Here is a 17769-nt window from a genome sequence, read left to right as displayed (position 1 = left end):
AGTGTCATCTTTTCTAGAGAATGAATAAAGGGAGAATTTTAATCACACTCAATAGCTAAACAAGTATCTTAAAGCAAAGTACTCGTTTAGAACAAACGCTTTTCAGAGTTTGTACTTCAGTGTTAGACTACACTAATGTCATACATATTTATTTTTGTTGTTGTTGTTCTGTATTGCCCAATCTCAATATTTTATACCTGTCTCATACTTTGATTTAGAAGTTCTTTGCATGGATTCTGGAAATACATCGCTGTCTTTCAGTTGCCATTTATCATTACTTATTATGATCATTTTTGTTAAATTGACATAGTGCTATAATCTGCAATTATCTTTTCTTTAGTGAGTCACCACACACAAGCATGAAGGAATCTGAGACTAAAACTACCATTTCCATATCACAAGCCTTCAGTTTCAGTGACACACATAAAAATAGATACATGATTTTCTGGGAAAAATACTATTTCTCTTTTCACTTAAAAGAATTGGAAAAAAAAAAAAAAAAAAAAAAACTTCTTGAGCCTCTTAGGTTAATAGCTGTCATGATCCATTGTTGCTTGGTTTTGTTTTTTAACTGATCTTCACTGTCCCCCCTTTACTGTACTCACAGCTTTTATTTCTTTCTGAATGGATTGCCGAGGCAGGGCTCTTCTTATGTTATGGGTTTAGTTGAACTCAGGAAATCCTCCCCCTGCCATACACACACACAGAAACCACCACCACTAATAAACTTTCACATGAGCCTTTTTTTTTCCCCAACATGTACATGCCACTCAGATTTGCTTTCCTTTGTTCCAAAGGAAATAGACTATCCATTAACAAATGTCTCATAGCATTAGTGTGTGAAATGTTCAGCTATGAGTCATACAGTCTCTTTTGTACTGAACTTCTGAAGTCTTCAGTTTAAAACTACAGCAGATTTTTAAGGATCTACACTATTGAAAGATAGTTTCTTCTGGGGGTCTTCTTTCCCACTTGCTGTCCATTTGTTATAATTTTGCTTGCTTGTTTGTTTTAAGTATTTTCATGTTTTCCCTTGGGCTTTCGTGCTGCAGATAGACTGCCTGCCTTGTCTTGTTTCCAGGCAGAAATCTAGGCAAAACAAAACTTTGCCAACATAAGCTTGCTCCATCTCTCTGTCTCTCTCCTTATTTGTGCTTGAGTAACTAGAGGTCAAGCTTCTAGCTTTGCCTTTTGGAATTACTGATAGAAATATGTAGTTCTGTGAGACATACCTAGCCTTCTAAAAATTTTGTACACATATTGTGTTCTGGAGTTATTTTCTTTTGCTTAAATTTGTTTGAAAAATCAAAAGCAATTCCTCTGCGTAGATCTGCAGAGTGTACCATCACCTGTAGTTATGGTAAAATTATTTCAACATCTTTTGGACAGTGGAGGATATCTTATATTCTCTGAGCCCTGCATATCCTCTCTGTTCCTTCACATCATATCTATGTCATCTTTGCTTTTTTCTTTAGTCTCATTTTCAGTAACTGTGAAAGAGCACTGGGAAAAAGCTAGAAGGGAAACAAGAACTGAGAGATGTAAAGTGAAAGAAGTAAACCCAAAGGAATACTCTTTATTACTCTTATAGTCATTTTTTTCTGTTTTCTCATCATCTAATACCCGTGTATGCTGTTGTCAAAAAAGGATGAAAGATTGGGGACGTGATGTTTAAAAGACTTTAAAATTGAGTTAGTCTGATTCTGTTAATTACTATAATTGTCTGAAGCAAATACCATCACAGATTGTTTTTTCTCCTCTCCGTGATTACCAATCATGAAAGACAGAATAATTAACTGTAACTTTCTACATTCATTGTTTTTCTTTTGCAGTACCATTTGGCATACTGCATTTAGATTGTCTTCAAGACCCATCTTCTAATAAGTGGTGAAACTTGTTAGAAATGTAGAGTTCATGAGTCATTCTGTGTTTGTAATTTGTTTCTATGCTTGCACTAAAAAAGCTTTGAGCACCATCTGCTGTCTGAAATCAGCTACTGTGCATTTCCTCTGCATTTGCTATAAGTACTAGCAGGCTTTCTTGCACGTAGAGGTATTAAGAACACTGTATCCTTTTAATCTTGGAAGAAGTGAAACATGTCTGTATGTGTGCATTTAAAATAAGTTTTCTAAATTTTCAGAATTAACTTATCATAAACCTGAATTTGCAATTTTTTTAAATCATTTACCCATAAGAACTTTTGTATGTTTGTGTGTGTGTTTGTAGAAAAACACAGCACTACTGCATAATGTACATATACCTACAACAGAATTAGATGAGATAAAGCAAAAAATCTAATTATACCCTTGTCTTCTACTAGGTCACAGATAATGGAAAGCCACCGTTGTCATCTCTGACATATGTTGATATTAGAGTTATTGAGGAAAGCATTTATGCTCCAGCAATTCTGCCTCTAGAAATCTTTATTACAGCCTTTGGCGAAGAATATTCAGGTGGTGTCATTGGAAAAATTCATGCAACTGACCAAGATGTTTATGATACTTTGACTTATAGCCTGGACCCCAAAATGGAGTCCATGTTCTCTGTTTCCAGTACCGGAGGCAAACTAATAGCACATAAAAGGTTAGATGTTGGACAATACCTCCTAAATGTCAGTGTTACAGATGGAAAATTTACAACTGCAGCTGATATTACTGTGCACATCAAACAAATCACACAAGATTTACTAAATCACAGCATTACAATACGCTTTGCAAACCTTGCTCCTGAAGAATTCATTGGTGATTACTGGCGCAATTTCCAGAGAGCTTTAAGAAACATCTTAGGTGTGAGGAGAAACGACATCCAGATTGTTAGTTTGCAGCCTTCTGATCCTCCTTCAAACCTTGATGTCCTCTTGAATATTGAAAAATCTGGAAGCTTTCAGCATCCAATGAGAATTTTGCTCCACAAGATAAATTCTTCTGTGCCTGACCTAGAGGAGATTCTAGGTGTCCGGATAATTGATGTTTTCCATAAGCTTTGTGCAGGCCTAGACTGTCCTTTGAAATTTTGTGAAGAAAAAGTTATACTGGATGAGAATATCATGTCAACTCACAGCACAGCCAGGCTGAGTTTTGTCACTCCCCGTCATCACAGAGCAGCAGTTTGTCTTTGTAAAGGTAAGGAAAGCAGAAAAAAAAAACTGTCCTGTAACCTGCACTGCAATATTCACTGAATTTTATTTAAAATAAGAAGTAATTCTTCTCTTAAAATGAGATAACAAGACTTTATACAATATATGCTGATGGGAGGTCATTTTTTTATAATTATATCTTCATTATCCATTTTATAAAGGACTTTGTCCTTTGTTGCTTCTTCTAGATTGCATGAATAATGACTATTCAGTCTTGTATGCACAGAAATAAGTTATTGCAAAGTACTTGAGTATATCTGGGTTTCTGCTAAGAGAAAGATCTCATACAGCTTCAAAACTTAGCTGTGAATGACAGCTTGAACCAGGAAATTAATATGCATTAAGATAGATAAAAGCATACAGATTTATAACAAATGATGAATTTGTCTTTGGCTCTTAGGAAAATGAATTTTAAAATCATTGATTAGCACTGATGGCCGAACTTAAATCTGAAGTAAATACTTCAAGCCCGTTCCTTTTCTGTCTCAAATACATACTCTTCTCCTCTGCTTATGTTTAATATCTATGTACTTGTGGGGTTTTTTTAATGATGTGTGACAGTAGGAGTAAACCTTAAACCACAGCATGATTTTCCAAATTTTATCAGTTGAATTGAGATAACTATGAACATCAGCCATTGTACACACTATTTGCCTAGTCTGTATTTGTCAATCATGTCTCATAACTATTATTCACTTCCTTGTTGCCTGATACTGAGGAGTATCATTTGGTTTGCTCCTGTTCATAAATATTTTTTTTTTCACAAAATACTATTACTGCCAACAGAAGAGAAATAATATATTTCATTTTACAGAAGGGAAATGCCCTGTGGTGAGTAGTGTGTGTGAAGGAAACCCATGCCCTGAAGGTACTGAATGTTTAGGAGATCCAAAGGATGGAAAATACACCTGTATTTGCCATGACAGCAAAACTGAACAGTGTCCTGGTAAGAAATTTGCTTTAAAAAATTTCTCCATAAAACCATACTATTTTCCAGTCCTTTGTTAAAGTGTCATATTTTTCTGTATCCCTCAGCATCGGTGGGCTCTGCCGTGACATTCAGTGGGAACAGTTATGTGAAATATCGTCTCATGGAAAATGAGAACAAAGAAGAAATGAAGTTGACAATGAGACTTAGAACTTACTCTGCTCATGCAGTTGTAATGTATGCTCGAGGAACAGACTACAGTATCTTAGAGGTACATATCTCCTCTTTAATTCATATCGACATTTCTGCAGAGTTGTTAAAACTGAGAGTTGCATTCAACATAGTTTTTTATACATCCTGGTGGCCAACGTTTACAAAATCTTTTAATATGTAAAAAGAATCTATTTTCTTCAGTGTTAAAAAAAAAATGAGAAAAAAGAAAAGGATCTACTTTAAATACTAGTTTTAAATTTATTTGTTTGTGATACTCTTCAAGTCCAGACAGAAAAAAGTTTTTAAAACATGAGATATTAATCACTTAAAACACAAGCCACTGCAATCTTTTGATGACAAGCTGTGAGTTCTTTACTGTAGGAAAAAAAAAAAAAAAAGTACTATATGCATTTTAATTAAAAGAATCATATAAAGTGAGTCACAATCAGTGTGAATGTTTAGAATACATTGCTAGTAAACTACCCTTTATGGAAACCACCATCATCTTGTCTCTGGAACAAACGTAAACTTTTAAGAGGCGTCAATATGTTTGACTTTTACTTTTTGCAGGGATTCTCTGGCTGTGCTCCATTTGTTGATGATGTGTCTTTCTTCTATAGATTCATCATGGAAGGCTGCAATATAAATTTGATTGTGGCAGTGGACCTGGCATTGTCTCCGTTCAGAGCATTCAGATTAATGATGGCCAGTGGCATTCAGTATCTCTTGAAGTAGATGGAAATTATGCACGACTTGTTCTGGACAGGGTGCATACTGCATCCGGTACTGCTCCTGGTACACTTAGGACACTAAACCTAGATAATCATGTATTTTTTGGTGGTCACATTCGGCAGCAAGGTGCAAGACATGGCAGGAGTCCTCAGGTTAGCAGTGGTTTCAGAGGCTGCATGGATTCTATTGTTCTTAATGGACAAGAGCTCCCCTTAAACAGCAAGCCACGAAATTATGCACACATGGAAGAATCTGTCGATGTGACTCCTGGGTGCTTACTTAGTACCACAGAAGGTTGTTCAAGTAACCCATGTCAGAATGGAGGCATCTGTAATGCCCTGTCAAATGGAGGTAAGCTGTTCTGCTAGTTTTCAAAACTGCTTTTCCACTTATCTGCCTTGGAAGGCCAAAACAATTTTGGAAATATTTTTAGCTTTTCCAGAGAGTTGTAGAAGGCTGATTGTTAACCAGGGAGTATGGCTGTGCCTGCCTGTGTTCTAGACACTGAGTTCCTTGGAATAAGAAGTAGGCAAAATCCATCAAACAATGCAAGGATTTAATATTCAGTGTCAATCAACACTGAGGTCCGTTCTCTGAAGGCCAACTTTAGAACTTTAAAATTTCTGAAAATATTATGACAAGCATGATTTCTGAGAGATAAGTAACAGTTAACCTTCAGTCATGTGCCATAAAACATTTCCATTAGACTTTCCTTCATTTTTCAGTAGAATATTTCTATTTCTGTCCTCTCTCTCTGTCTCTTTGAACAGGCAGGTGGGCAGGGCAGATTTTATCTTGAATCCAGTAAAGCTACGTGCACGATTCAAAAAGAATGTATTTGATTTCAGGTTACTACTGCAAGTGCGCTCCTTTATTCATGGGAACTCACTGTGATGTAAGCGTCAACCCATGTGCTTCCAATCCCTGCCTTTATGGAGGTACTTGCATCCCAGTCAGCGATGATTTCATCTGCCAGTGCCGGGGACAGTACACAGGCCAAAGGTATGTCTGTATGGTATTTTGTGCAAATGAACCTCTTACAGCACAGAATATAAATATAACACCTTCTCTGTTTTTTTAAATCTCTTTTCCACTTCAAGTTCACACTTTGAAACCCACTGGAGTTGGTTAATGCCAGCCCCTATATTGCAACCTTGAATCTCACTATATCTAATACTATTCACACAACTTACAGTAAGACAGTGGCTCTTCTGTTGTTATTGTTTTTTTTCCTCTTTTGAAGGTGCCAACTGGGTCCATATTGCAAAGACAATCCTTGTAAAAACAGTGGCAAGTGCATTGACAGTTTGGATGGACCTGTTTGTGAGTGTGAAGCAGGCTTTCGGGGAGAAAGGTGAGTAGATCATTCCACAGAAATGAAAATTTTATCAATGTTTAACAGTTCAAGTTGATAGAAATCTGGAATGCTGATAGAACAGCAAGTTGCCTGGTAGTGTATGATATTACATATTAAACGTATTTAGAATTGTTGAACAAGGAGACTACGGCAGTGATTACTGATGATAGCTAACTATTGTTTCTCTTCTCTGATTCTGGTAGGTGTCTGACTGATATTGATGAATGCACAGACAACCCATGTCTTAATGGTGCCCTTTGTGAGAATACTTATGGCTCATATCACTGCAATTGCAGCCATGGATTTGGAGGAAAGCACTGCACAGACATTGTTCTTAACAAATATGTTTCAACTTCTTGGAACATTAGTTTAGCTGAAGTAATTGGAATTATTGTTTTCATTGCTGGAATATTCTTGTTAGTTGGGATTTTCGTTGTTTGCCGCAAAGTGATGAATAGAAAGAAGAAACACCAACCAGAACCTGAAGACAAGCAGCTGGGAGCTACAACAGCTTTCTTGCAACGACCTTATTTTGATGCAAAATTGAATAAGAACATCTATTCTGACATCCCACCACAGGTTCCTGTTCGTCCCATTTCGTACACTCCAAGCATTCCAAGTGACTCCAGGAACAATCTTGACAGGAATTCTTTTGAGGGATCTGCAATCCCTGAGCACCCAGAATTTAGTACTTTTAACCCAGATTCTGTGCATGGCCACCGGAAAGCTGTAGCTGTTTGCAGTGTAGCACCAAACCTGCCACCTCCACCTCCCTCCAACTCTCCTTCAGACAGCGATTCGATACAGAAGCCCAGCTGGGATTTTGACTATGACAGTAAGAAACATTCTTAGTTTTGTTATCTTTTAGTTAAAAGTGTGTTTGTGGCACAGTTTTACTATGAGCTCAAAGCCTGTCTGTGCCTGCTGTGGTAGAAAAAGCATTAAGATTTTACTAGTTCTCCAGTCTGATCCACCTTCATACACTACTAAGTTTTCTTAAAAGTGTAGATCCTAGAAAGCTTTAATTTCTATTGACTCTTTTAATCAAGTCTGTTAATTGCCTCACTTGAAACTTTATCTTCCAGCTAAAGTAGTAGATCTTGACCCCTGCCTTTCAAAAAAGCCTCTGGATGAAAAGAGCTCCCATCCTTATAGTGCTAGAGAAAGCATGTCTGAAGTCCAGTCTCTTAGCTCCTTCCAGTCTGAATCATGTGATGACAATGGTATGTAAACTCTAATCATTCTGTACTGCTGCTTACGTTCATTCATAATGTCTCTGCATCTAAATCTCTCTTAGTATTAATAGGAGTTACATACATCTAATATATATTAAGTACACAATTTAATATATATTAGTATTTATTTTAATACTCAAATCTTAGTGTTTTTTGCCTATATTTATTACTTTACCTTAAAATTACCTATATATTCATGCCAGTGTTAGAATATTAACAGTGTAAATGCAGCACAAGGTATTTAGCACTGTGTTAAAAGCACATTCAAATTTAATGATTAGTTATCTTATATAGAGTGAATTTCAAAAGCAACGTTTGCCTATGCAACTACAACTTCAGTTTTGACGTTCAGCTTTTAGTAAAGCTTTCTGGTGTTACAGTTTCATGTGTTTCCTTCTCTTTTTCTTGCTGCGACCTCAGCTCCCATATGGATCAGATCAGTTCTGAGTGAGAGCAGAGTTTAAGGGATTGCTTGTAAGTTTGATTACTTTAGTAATGAAGGAAGCTACAAAAAAGGAATTTTATTACAGTAGAGCAGTATACTTGGCTTTCACCATGATTATAATGAATTAATTAAAAAATTAATGCTCTGAAAAAAGCCAATATGAAAATGAAAATACAAATCTTTTAATCACAATCCTAGTCCCACAAAGCATAATCAGTGTACTTATTTGAGCATTTTATTACTATTATTGATTGGAAGTATTACTTTTCTGTTACAACAGATACTTTTACTGTTTGATCGGAATGCATCTATATATTCAGAAATATTTTAGACTGATTGGATGAAGACATGATTGTCTAATAATTTAATTTGCTAAGTTCAGGTGTTCTGACTCTATTCCAATTCCTGCTTTTGTCTCTATATGGTAACAAGAATTTAAAATTTCTTTAGCTTAGGAGTAAAGAACATTCCACTTCTTAACAAGTTAGAGTGGTTTGTTCTTTAATAGAAATCTGTTAATGATTGGTGAAAGTAAAATGGTATGCTTATAGTACTCATCATTTATTAGTAAACTTTATATCAACTTTCAACTTTTTCCTGTGGTATTAAGTCTTGTGCAGTACATGTTCTCCCCCCCCCCTTCATCCCATATATTTCATACATGCCTACAGGTATTTCTTTTCATGTATTGATTACTCAGTAATACATCATTCAAAGAGAAATAACTGTAGCATCATAGAGATTGTTCCTTCCTCCTTTTTTGGTAGATTTTGAATTTATTAGTTTGAAATCTTATCCCTGAGCCTTGCAAACAAATTACATGTGCTTACCTCATCCTACTCTATAAATCTTTCTCCCTTCCAAAAGTGTGTTTGGGAGAGGAAGCTATAGCAGATTAATTAATCAATTCTGATTGTTACTTAAAAACTGCATCAGCAACATCAACCTGATTTTGTCATTCCTACTATCCTTTCATCGCAGTGAAAGATTCTACCTCTCTGTTGAGGGGGAAGAAAACAGCAGTAGAAAGCCTATTCCTTAATTACTCCTTAATTCACCCCACATCAGCATTTGTGGGGTGCTTGGGCTTATTGCAATCCAGATGAAGTATGGTACAAACACTATATTGAATAAATATTAAAGCAATAATAAAAAAAAAAAAAAAAAATTCTGTGCTTGTGCAGAATTTCAAAAATAGTTATAACAAGTACCTTGTTATGTTCATAAAGAACAAAAGTCAGGTTCAGAGATGTGTTTTGTGTGTTACATGCAATTGCTTTCTAGATAGTGTGCATATATATATATTACACCAATAATCTTCATTTTTAAAATAGTAATGGACTACAATTTTACAGTATTTTTGTATACCTGTATGCTGTTTAAAATGATGCTAACTATAGGTTTGTTTTAATTTGCTCCTTTTATACCTTTTACAAGCTTCCGTAGTGACTGTAATACACCTTGTCAATGCTGTTGTTGACTCGGTGGAAAAAGAAGGTATATACATGTTTTCATATTTATTTACTGCTTTGGCAGAATAATGCACGTTTTTCTTCTAGTAATGTAGCAGATGAGAGTTATAAACTATTATTTACTTATACTTTCTCATAAGCATTAGTAAAGAGTATATTTATACGATATGTGTATTCATATTTTCATGTGTATGCTGTATTTACCCTGCAGGCATGTTTCAGTGTGGTTTCTTGGGGGGGAAAAAATGGACTGGCATAAAAAGATATTGGTGCTTACTGTTGTCTGACAGCATTCACAATAAAGCTTCTGGCAGGCAGAGACAGCATCAGAGATAATTATGTACACCAAAATAGATGAAAAATCAGCAGCCCATAGTTCCATTTCTTTCCCCTACCCTGTTGGCTCTGGCAGAGCAGAACACGAGTAGCCCAATATACTCCTCCCTGGTCATCTTAGATGAGTTTGTCTATAGCAGAAAATACTGACTTACAGTATGCAATTGAGGTGTACAGGCATGCATATCCCTACCAGCTTAAGTAGTTGCTTAATTCCTGTTCTTACTGAGTATCTAAAAGGCATGTTTGTATGTGTACACACACTTGTTTGCACATATCCATTTGTACTTAGAAGGAGGCACAATAGCTATTCAGTGTATTTTCTTTCTAACATTTAAGAAACTGTACAAAATAGTTGTAGTAATAGAAGTGCTGCTGAGCCTATACAAACACTAACTACACAATAGACTTGAATAGAACTGGACTTTTCAATTGCTTGCTCCTTTAGATCTCCACTGCAAGTCTGTGGAGGCTACTTCTGAAGTGATACCTACAGCATATTTTTCTTATTTCTTAATAAAAACAAAATAGAATAGGAAACCATAGAAGTCCTGCTGAAAACAAAGCCATTTTAAGATCATAAAAATACCTACAGTACCTGAAGATTCTGTTTGACTTCTTATTTGAAGTACACGTTCTTTAGTGTATGCAGAGACATGAAAAAGTAGGCAAATGCAAAGACTTCTAATCACAGAAGAGTATATCATTAATGTTTACAAATAGATCATAGTCCCCAGTGCTAAACATTTTTTGAATGCACAGTAACTTAAGAAAAACTAAGAGTCTAACTTAGGAAGACTAAGATTCCAAGATTAGAGGCAGCAAAAGCGAGTTCTTAAGACAGTTGGAAATATTCATTATTTTAGTATCACTGTAAGAAAAACAGTTATTTTATGCATTGCAAACCATCCAGAAAGGACAGATTAAAGATGTCCTGCTCACCTGCTTCTTAATACTTGGAAGTTTCTAATCTAAATAAGCATTCATTCTTTGAAAGCACAGTGGGTAAAGAGTTCTGCTTTGGAGCATCTCAGAATGGTGCCAGTTTGAGCAGCAGAGATCTTTGCTCTAACCTTCAGCAAAGATCAGGCTCTGGGACAATGGTCTGGTCTTTAATTCTCAAAAAGTATCCTAGAAGCATCAACTGCACAATCTTCTGCTAGGATAGTTATAGACTTGTATTCCCTGCACTGCTCCTCAGAGAAGACTGTAGCTCTGTGCAAACAACAATGTTGAGTGCAAGAGGAAATAGAGCTCCAGCGTAACAAAGTGTCACCTAGGAAGATAGGTACATCAAGTTCTAGTTTGCTGTTGTATTTAAGTGGTCTTTAACTCAGAATAGCCAGTCATCTGCCTATTGAGTTCAGATTTGCACCCAGTTTCCCTACAAAACCACAGAAGCTGTTTTTTAAGTAGTCTCATGGTCAGAACATTCTCCTGGTGAGGAGACCAGAGATATTTGAAGGGTCTCAGACCTTAGACTTTTCTGAGATCCAAGTTTCAATTCTGAGGAGATGATTCTGGGATCAGAACAAGCAGGCATCCCTCCTTCCAGACCTGTATAAGGAATTCCTGAGAAAGAAGGGTTTGAAGTTTGTCAGCACAGGTGCAGTTCTGTGCTAAGCAGAAGTTGTTGGGATTGCTGTATAGCAACAGGTAGGTCTCCCACGCACAGCCTGTGGAAGCTAGATTCTAAAGTGAAAGTTCCATCTTCATGTGAGACACTAGAAAGTACAAGTCCTGATAGATGTATCCCTGTATCAAAAGCCAAGAGAGTGTGGAGCAAGAAAAGAATCAGTCTTGTTACCCCATAAGGAAAGTTCTAGATATGATGAAATGAGAATTTCAACAGGCTGTGAACTCCAGATTACACCATAACAAGACAGTGTCCCAGGTGGGCTTTACATTGATTCAGCAGCAATTCTACAGCTCAAGTCTAATAAAGGAGGACCCGAGGGAAAAAAGCCAACTTTAGTACTGCTCAATAGCCATATTTACCTAGAGTATACTAAAAACAGATAAAGGTAGCATCTTAGGGACAGTCATTATATTTGTCTTCGTATTGGTTCTAGTATTTGATTCCTAACAACAGGTATTTTCTCCTTTTTCTTCTCATTCTGCCAACTAAAGAATCTTTTGCTGTTCCTGACCTCAGCAATTCAAGAGGTGACTTCTGCATGCAGTTCATTGATATGCACCAAAATATTTTTGTTAACACTTGGTTTTAACACAGACTTACTATCAATTGCTTGCTGTGCATTTGTCTGCAGTGATTACTCTTTTTACTAGATTTGCACCTTACTCCAGTTCTGTATTAATTTTCCTTTTTGGCATTCAGGTTAAAAATATATACACACATAGGCACTTTTTAAATGAGGTTAGGCTTACACCTGGTTTTCAGCAGAGCAGTAAAACCTTATTCAAGGGAAGGCTGCCATGAGTGATCAAGCCTGATTTTGTTCTTTTATTCAAGTGTGGAACGTCTTTACATGTAGAGAAAGAAAAAAGGAATTTTATCAGAGGTGTGGAAACATGGAGAGGTGCTATTGTTTGAGTTACTATAAAGCCTAACACTAAAATTCAGCCAAGTGGTAAAGTCACTTTAAGTAGCCTGGATACTTTACCAGTTAGAAATTCCTTTTTTTACATAGGAAAAGCAACATTTATTTATGCTAAACACATTGATAAGAAAACTGGACATCAGTTAGCAAGCTAATTCTAATTACTCAAACAACAACTGATTAAGAATTTAGCTGCACCAGGGAAACCATTGATTATTTGCTGTCCAGTGAACAATTCTATACCATTATGTATTGTAAGAGCACATTCCATAGGTGACATACAGCTCTTCTCATTTTAGGTGACATGTCTGAGAAAGTTTAAAAGTTTAAATGTGAATGATGCAATATCTAATGCATGGCATAATGTAAAGTTTTGTTGAATGTCTTCTGTGGAGCCAAGCACACTGTTTTCCAATTAACAAGTAACGTCCTAATCACAGTGACTGCATTGTCTTAATACATGCGTTGAATTATCAATTCAGACTGACTTGAAGATGAGATACTAACACTTTTTTTTTTTTTAATGTTCACTTTTTAGGTTATCACTGGGATACATCAGACTGGATGCCAAGTGTTCAGCTGCCAGGTATCCAGGAGTATCCAAACTATGAAGTGGTAGAGGAGTCAGCTCCCCTCTATACAGATCCAAATGCCATCGATACAGACTATTACCCTGGCGGTTATGACATAGAAAGTGATTTTCCACCTCCACCTGATGACTTCCCTGCACCTGATGAGCTTCCACCATTACCACCAGAATACAGTGACCAGTTTGAGTCAATACAGCCTCCCAGAGACATGCCAGCCGTAGGTAGCTTGGGTTCTTCTACAAGAAGCAGGCAGAGGTTTAACCTTAATCAGTATCTTCCCCATCACTATCCTGCAGACATGTCTGAACCTCAGACTACAAGCAGTGGTGCCAATGGCAATTACAGAGAACCTTATGCTCCTTACACATTAGGGTACAATAGAGACTTTGAAGCTCCCACTGTAGACAACATGTCCATGTCTGTGTATGCTTCCACGGCTTCGTGCTCTGATGTGTCAGCATGCTGTGAAATGGAGTCTGAAGTCATGATGAGTGACTATGAGAGTGGAGATGATAGTCATTTTGAAAATGTGAAAATTCCTCCACTTGATTCCCAGCAACATACAGAAGTCTGACACTCACACTCAACAAAGTGCCTGGACTCTTAACAGACTTAATCAATTCTAGAACAATTTTCAAGAGCTTTTTGTTTTTCTTTCCCCTCCCCCTCTTTCCCCAGCTTCAGTGAATGCTTCTGTTTCAGTGAGCTAAACTGGCATGGTGGCATTGGATCATGCAGTTCATTTCACTAAACCAGCTTATTTCCATTTCCTGACCTACTATAATTGGACAGTTCCAAGAATTACACTGACTGTGCCATTTTTGAACGTGTTTTTTGTACTTGCATTGTCTATGTTAAAAATCACATACCACTTCTCCATATTAGCATGATGCATATATTTATATAGATCTAATGAAAATTAATTTCCTCCTACTTTTTGTAAATTTTATGTACAGTTTTGATTTTAATAGTTTTAACTAGATTTTGTAGATATTTTGTGAATTTGTTTTCCACTGAAAATAGTGGTGTTTGTGTGCCATTAAAACTAGCACCCTGAGTTATTATAATCAGGGCATCACTGTATGTATTCCCCCCAAAACCAAGGTTTGACATTTCATTATGAGGATTTCAACATATTCACACAATTCCAATTGTACATAGGTTAGGTCTGATATTTTTCTGGGTCAGCTACATGGAAATGTCTTAAGTGGGTTGCTGTATTTTAGAACTGTAAACGTTTTTTCCCTTCTTGGAAAGCGTGTTGAAGACCCTCTACATACCAGTTTAAAACCAAAACCACCATGACACGGTTTTTATAGTGTCTGTATATTTGTGATCCAATGGTCTTGTAAAGGTTTTTACTGAAAATTACCATTAGCCAGTCTTTCTTACTGACAATAAATTATTAATAAAATACTTTAGCCTTGCTCTGTGTATCTCTGCTATATAACATACAATTGACAAAGCAATCAGTGCAGCGTTTTTAAGTCTATGTTTTGTACTGTGTTAAATTACTTGCGCAAAGCAACACATTTTTCTCTCCTCAGAAATCAAAATGCAGTTGTTGGAGATGCTCACTAGATGGCAGTATGTGTCCACTTAATGGTGTTTTAAAAAGTAATTGGGCCAGTATGAATAAAGATTGATGGGTATCAAACTTCAGTAGCCTTCTCACAGTTTGCATTTTTCTTTAAACATATATCATCAGCTATTATTTAGCTTACTGAGTAGTTTTTCTGAATTTACTTAGGTAGGTAGGATTTTCATTTCTATTTATTCCTTGACTATGCCCTTCCATGTTGAAATTTCTGTACTAATTTCTGAGTTTGTGGGTTTTTAAGCAATATTTTAATTGCAGGCTCCTGTATTAAATTTACACGGGATGCAAGTCAGGACAGCATAACATTTATCTGTAGATTGCCTAGCTATTTTTCTGACCAGAAAAGAACAAAGGCCCTAACGCAGTTCTCCAGCTTAAATTTGCTCTGACCATGAGTGAAAGGAGTAAGATAACTCTTTTACTTCCTGCATGAGGAACACTAAAACTCATAGCAAGATACCCTAGTACATCAGTGTGTTCTTTATTACAGCTAGAAATCTTTTCACCTGCATTTTTTCCTACTGTCTCAGAAAATTCTTCAGCTTGGAAAGGTACAACTGCAAATTCTGTCAGGTATACAGCAGCTAAGCCTAGGCCTTTTACCACTTGGGAGACCAGGATATGGGATTTGTCTTTGTATGTTTGATTATTTTTGTACAAAACAGAACAGGTTGCAGCCTGGCAGACTGTATTGTGGAAACATAGAGATTTCATGACAGTCACGAGCTCAGCACGACACACCATGTCCTCAGTGTTAATTTGCTAATATGCAGGTAAGAATCTCTTGATGCATGTAAAAAAGCTAAAATGAGTGGGCTTAAAACTACGTTCAGGCTTTATGCTGCAGCATTCATCCCCAGTAGCAGAGTTTTCTGTACATCAGACTCATTGTTAAAGCTTTTTTTTTTTTTTTTAACCTCAGTGGTCTTAAAAGAATCTTACACAACTGAGTAAAGGGTATAATACTCTCCATATTAATTTTGATCACTGCTTAAACTTTGTAGTTCAAGAAGAAATGGATGATAAGTTATGTGGCAGTTCTGTTCAAGATTACTTATTATCTGGCCCTTGGTAGAAATGGAACCTCTGGAGTCAGTAAGATGAAAACAGTACACAGACTTGCATTCTTTCTTATGACTCGAATAAAGATGAAAACCTTACATAACTTTTCTTAAGCTAATGGTTTAGAGCATAAATATTGGAAAAGAGTTTTTAGAAATTAAGAGGTACAAAGGACAGGAACCAACACTTTCTTAACCATAGTTTATCAGTATTGAGGGAACTGTCTCATTACACTGCAAACAGCTCCAAACTTTCTTGCCAAAAATAAACCAAAACAGAAAAACCTTGCATAGAAAAGTGTCATAATACTCTTTTTTCCTCTCTGCAAGGCCAGTGCTGTTAAGCAGCACACAGTTTTGTACCTCACAGTGAAAAAAAAAAAAAAATAGCATCATATATCAGTCACAGAAGCAACAGGCAGTTTCAACTCCACAACAGCTTAGCAGCTGGTGTTTAAATTAAGACCACATTAAACAAATGCTCACTTTATAGACGTGCCAGGAGCTATTATCAGCCAACTCAAGTCCAGTAAGCACAACTAAACCTGATTTCCCAAATAATACTACACCACCACACAAGAAATTTTACTTAAGTCTAGGAGTCCAAGCTACAATAAAACAATCTCCACCAGTTAGCATCCATGGGATGACAGAATACAGCTGTATGTATAATGGGTTCATCAGTTCCTCTTCTTCCCTGTACCCAGTGTGCATTTACTGCCACTGGTTTCTTTCTTTAAATAGCTGCTATTTAATGCTTCAAGTTCACTCTAGCTCTGTTCTCACAAGAAGGGAATCTGTTGCCAGATGCAGTCTGTTTTCTTGCCATGAGCTGATTACAGGGAAGGGGGGGAAAAAAAAAAAAAAAGAAAAAAGAAAAAAATCAGTGGCATAGCACACTTTGAAGCAATGGAGTAAGTTGCAACTTCAAAGGTTTTATGATTGTGTGTGGGAAATCTACATCTCTGCAAAATAAGCTCTTATGCAATATATTAATATTTGTGCAAGTGCCAAATACAGATCAGCTGTCATTTAATAAATTAGAACTCCAGAATGATTTTTACTACAGGATCTTTGTATTCCCTACGTGTCAAATGGTACAAGGAACATCTGTAATACTCATAGAAGATGAGTCCAGGATATATAAGCACAGTCTTGAACATACTTGCAGTACCTGAGTACTCACAAAAAGAATCTATTCTCTAGAAACAGAAATTGCCTCTTCCAGACTGTTCACCATTACACTATACAAAGTTCACACTTTCTCTTGAGAAACTACTAGACAAAGTTTCTGTTAGTTTACAAGTTCACAGACAAACCAATGAAATACAGACTAGATAAATGCAAAGGTTGGACTAGATGATCTCTAGAGGTTGTTTCCAACCTCAAATGTTTTGTGATTCTGCAGGAACCCAAGACTTCTATCTTATAACAACTTAAGACAAGCTCACTTCAGGTTTTTTGTTTGTTTGTTTTTTGTTTTTGTTTGTTTGTTTGGGCAGGAAAATATAAATAAAATCATCTTGCAACTTTTAAGGAGTTGGCATGTCCATAGTAAAGTCTTAAAAGAATATCCTGCATTCTCTTTTCCATGTTGAAAAACACCAGCTCTCTCAGCATCTCCTCACACAAAAGTTTCCAGACCCTTGATGATCTTACTGACTCTATGCTGGACTCTCCAGTTAAGTCTTTCTTGTACAGGGGAATAAGAAACTACTACCATATTCTCCTACTTATTTTATTAAAAACACATATAAGCTTATAGAATTTAAGGTTTCATTGACAAGATTTGGGTATAAGTTAGTACTGTTCTGTCCAATTTGTATTTTATTTGGACTGTAGAAAGCATTATATTTTTGCCTTGGAGCAGAGAACGAACATAAATTCTACCTGTTAACAGTATGAGGTAAAAAATAAAACCAAAAACAAATGAAACAGACAATCCTGTAAGACTTCTATCAGGGAGGATAAGATTCAAGTCCCTCTTCCAAGGATATTCCACACTAAAATGGAATTTAGTATTTCATACTAAAATGGAATTGACTGTCCTCCAGCCTCTGCTCTGCAGCAAGTGCTGTCCCACATTGCCCCACAGAAAATTCC

The 17769-nt window shown here is 36.4% G+C and overlaps 1 protein-coding gene across 4 annotated transcripts in view; it reads left to right on the top strand.

Moving 5' to 3' along the window:
- Window positions 1-14421, top strand: part of FAT1 (FAT atypical cadherin 1) — a 103128-nt gene extending 88707 nt beyond the window's left edge. For 2 of the 4 annotated variants that reach the window (XM_085223036.1, XM_085223037.1), the window contains exons 19-29: window positions 2321-3122; window positions 3951-4082; window positions 4172-4335; window positions 4898-5360; window positions 5858-6011; window positions 6253-6363; window positions 6570-7201; window positions 7452-7589; window positions 9484-9543; window positions 11985-12020; window positions 12954-14421. In XM_085223036.1, coding sequence (XP_085079162.1) covers window positions 2321-3122; window positions 3951-4082; window positions 4172-4335; window positions 4898-5360; window positions 5858-6011; window positions 6253-6363; window positions 6570-7201; window positions 7452-7589; window positions 9484-9543; window positions 11985-12020; window positions 12954-13579 — 3318 coding nt within the window. In that variant the 3' untranslated portion in view covers window positions 13580-14421. The remainder of the gene's footprint in view (window positions 1-2320; window positions 3123-3950; window positions 4083-4171; window positions 4336-4897; window positions 5361-5857; window positions 6012-6252; window positions 6364-6569; window positions 7202-7451; window positions 7590-9483; window positions 9544-11984; window positions 12021-12953) is intronic. The other 2 variants (XM_085223038.1, XM_085223039.1) reach the window with 2 other exon arrangements.
- The last annotated feature ends 3348 nt before the right edge of the window (window positions 14422-17769 follow it).

Source organism: Meleagris gallopavo, chromosome 4 (genome assembly GCF_905368555.1).
Source record: "Meleagris gallopavo chromosome 4, MGAL_WU_HG_1.1, whole genome shotgun sequence".
Lineage (NCBI taxonomy): Eukaryota > Metazoa > Chordata > Aves > Galliformes > Phasianidae > Meleagris > Meleagris gallopavo.
Note: the sequence above shows the minus strand (reverse complement) of the source record. Positions and strands in the feature narration are given on the sequence as shown.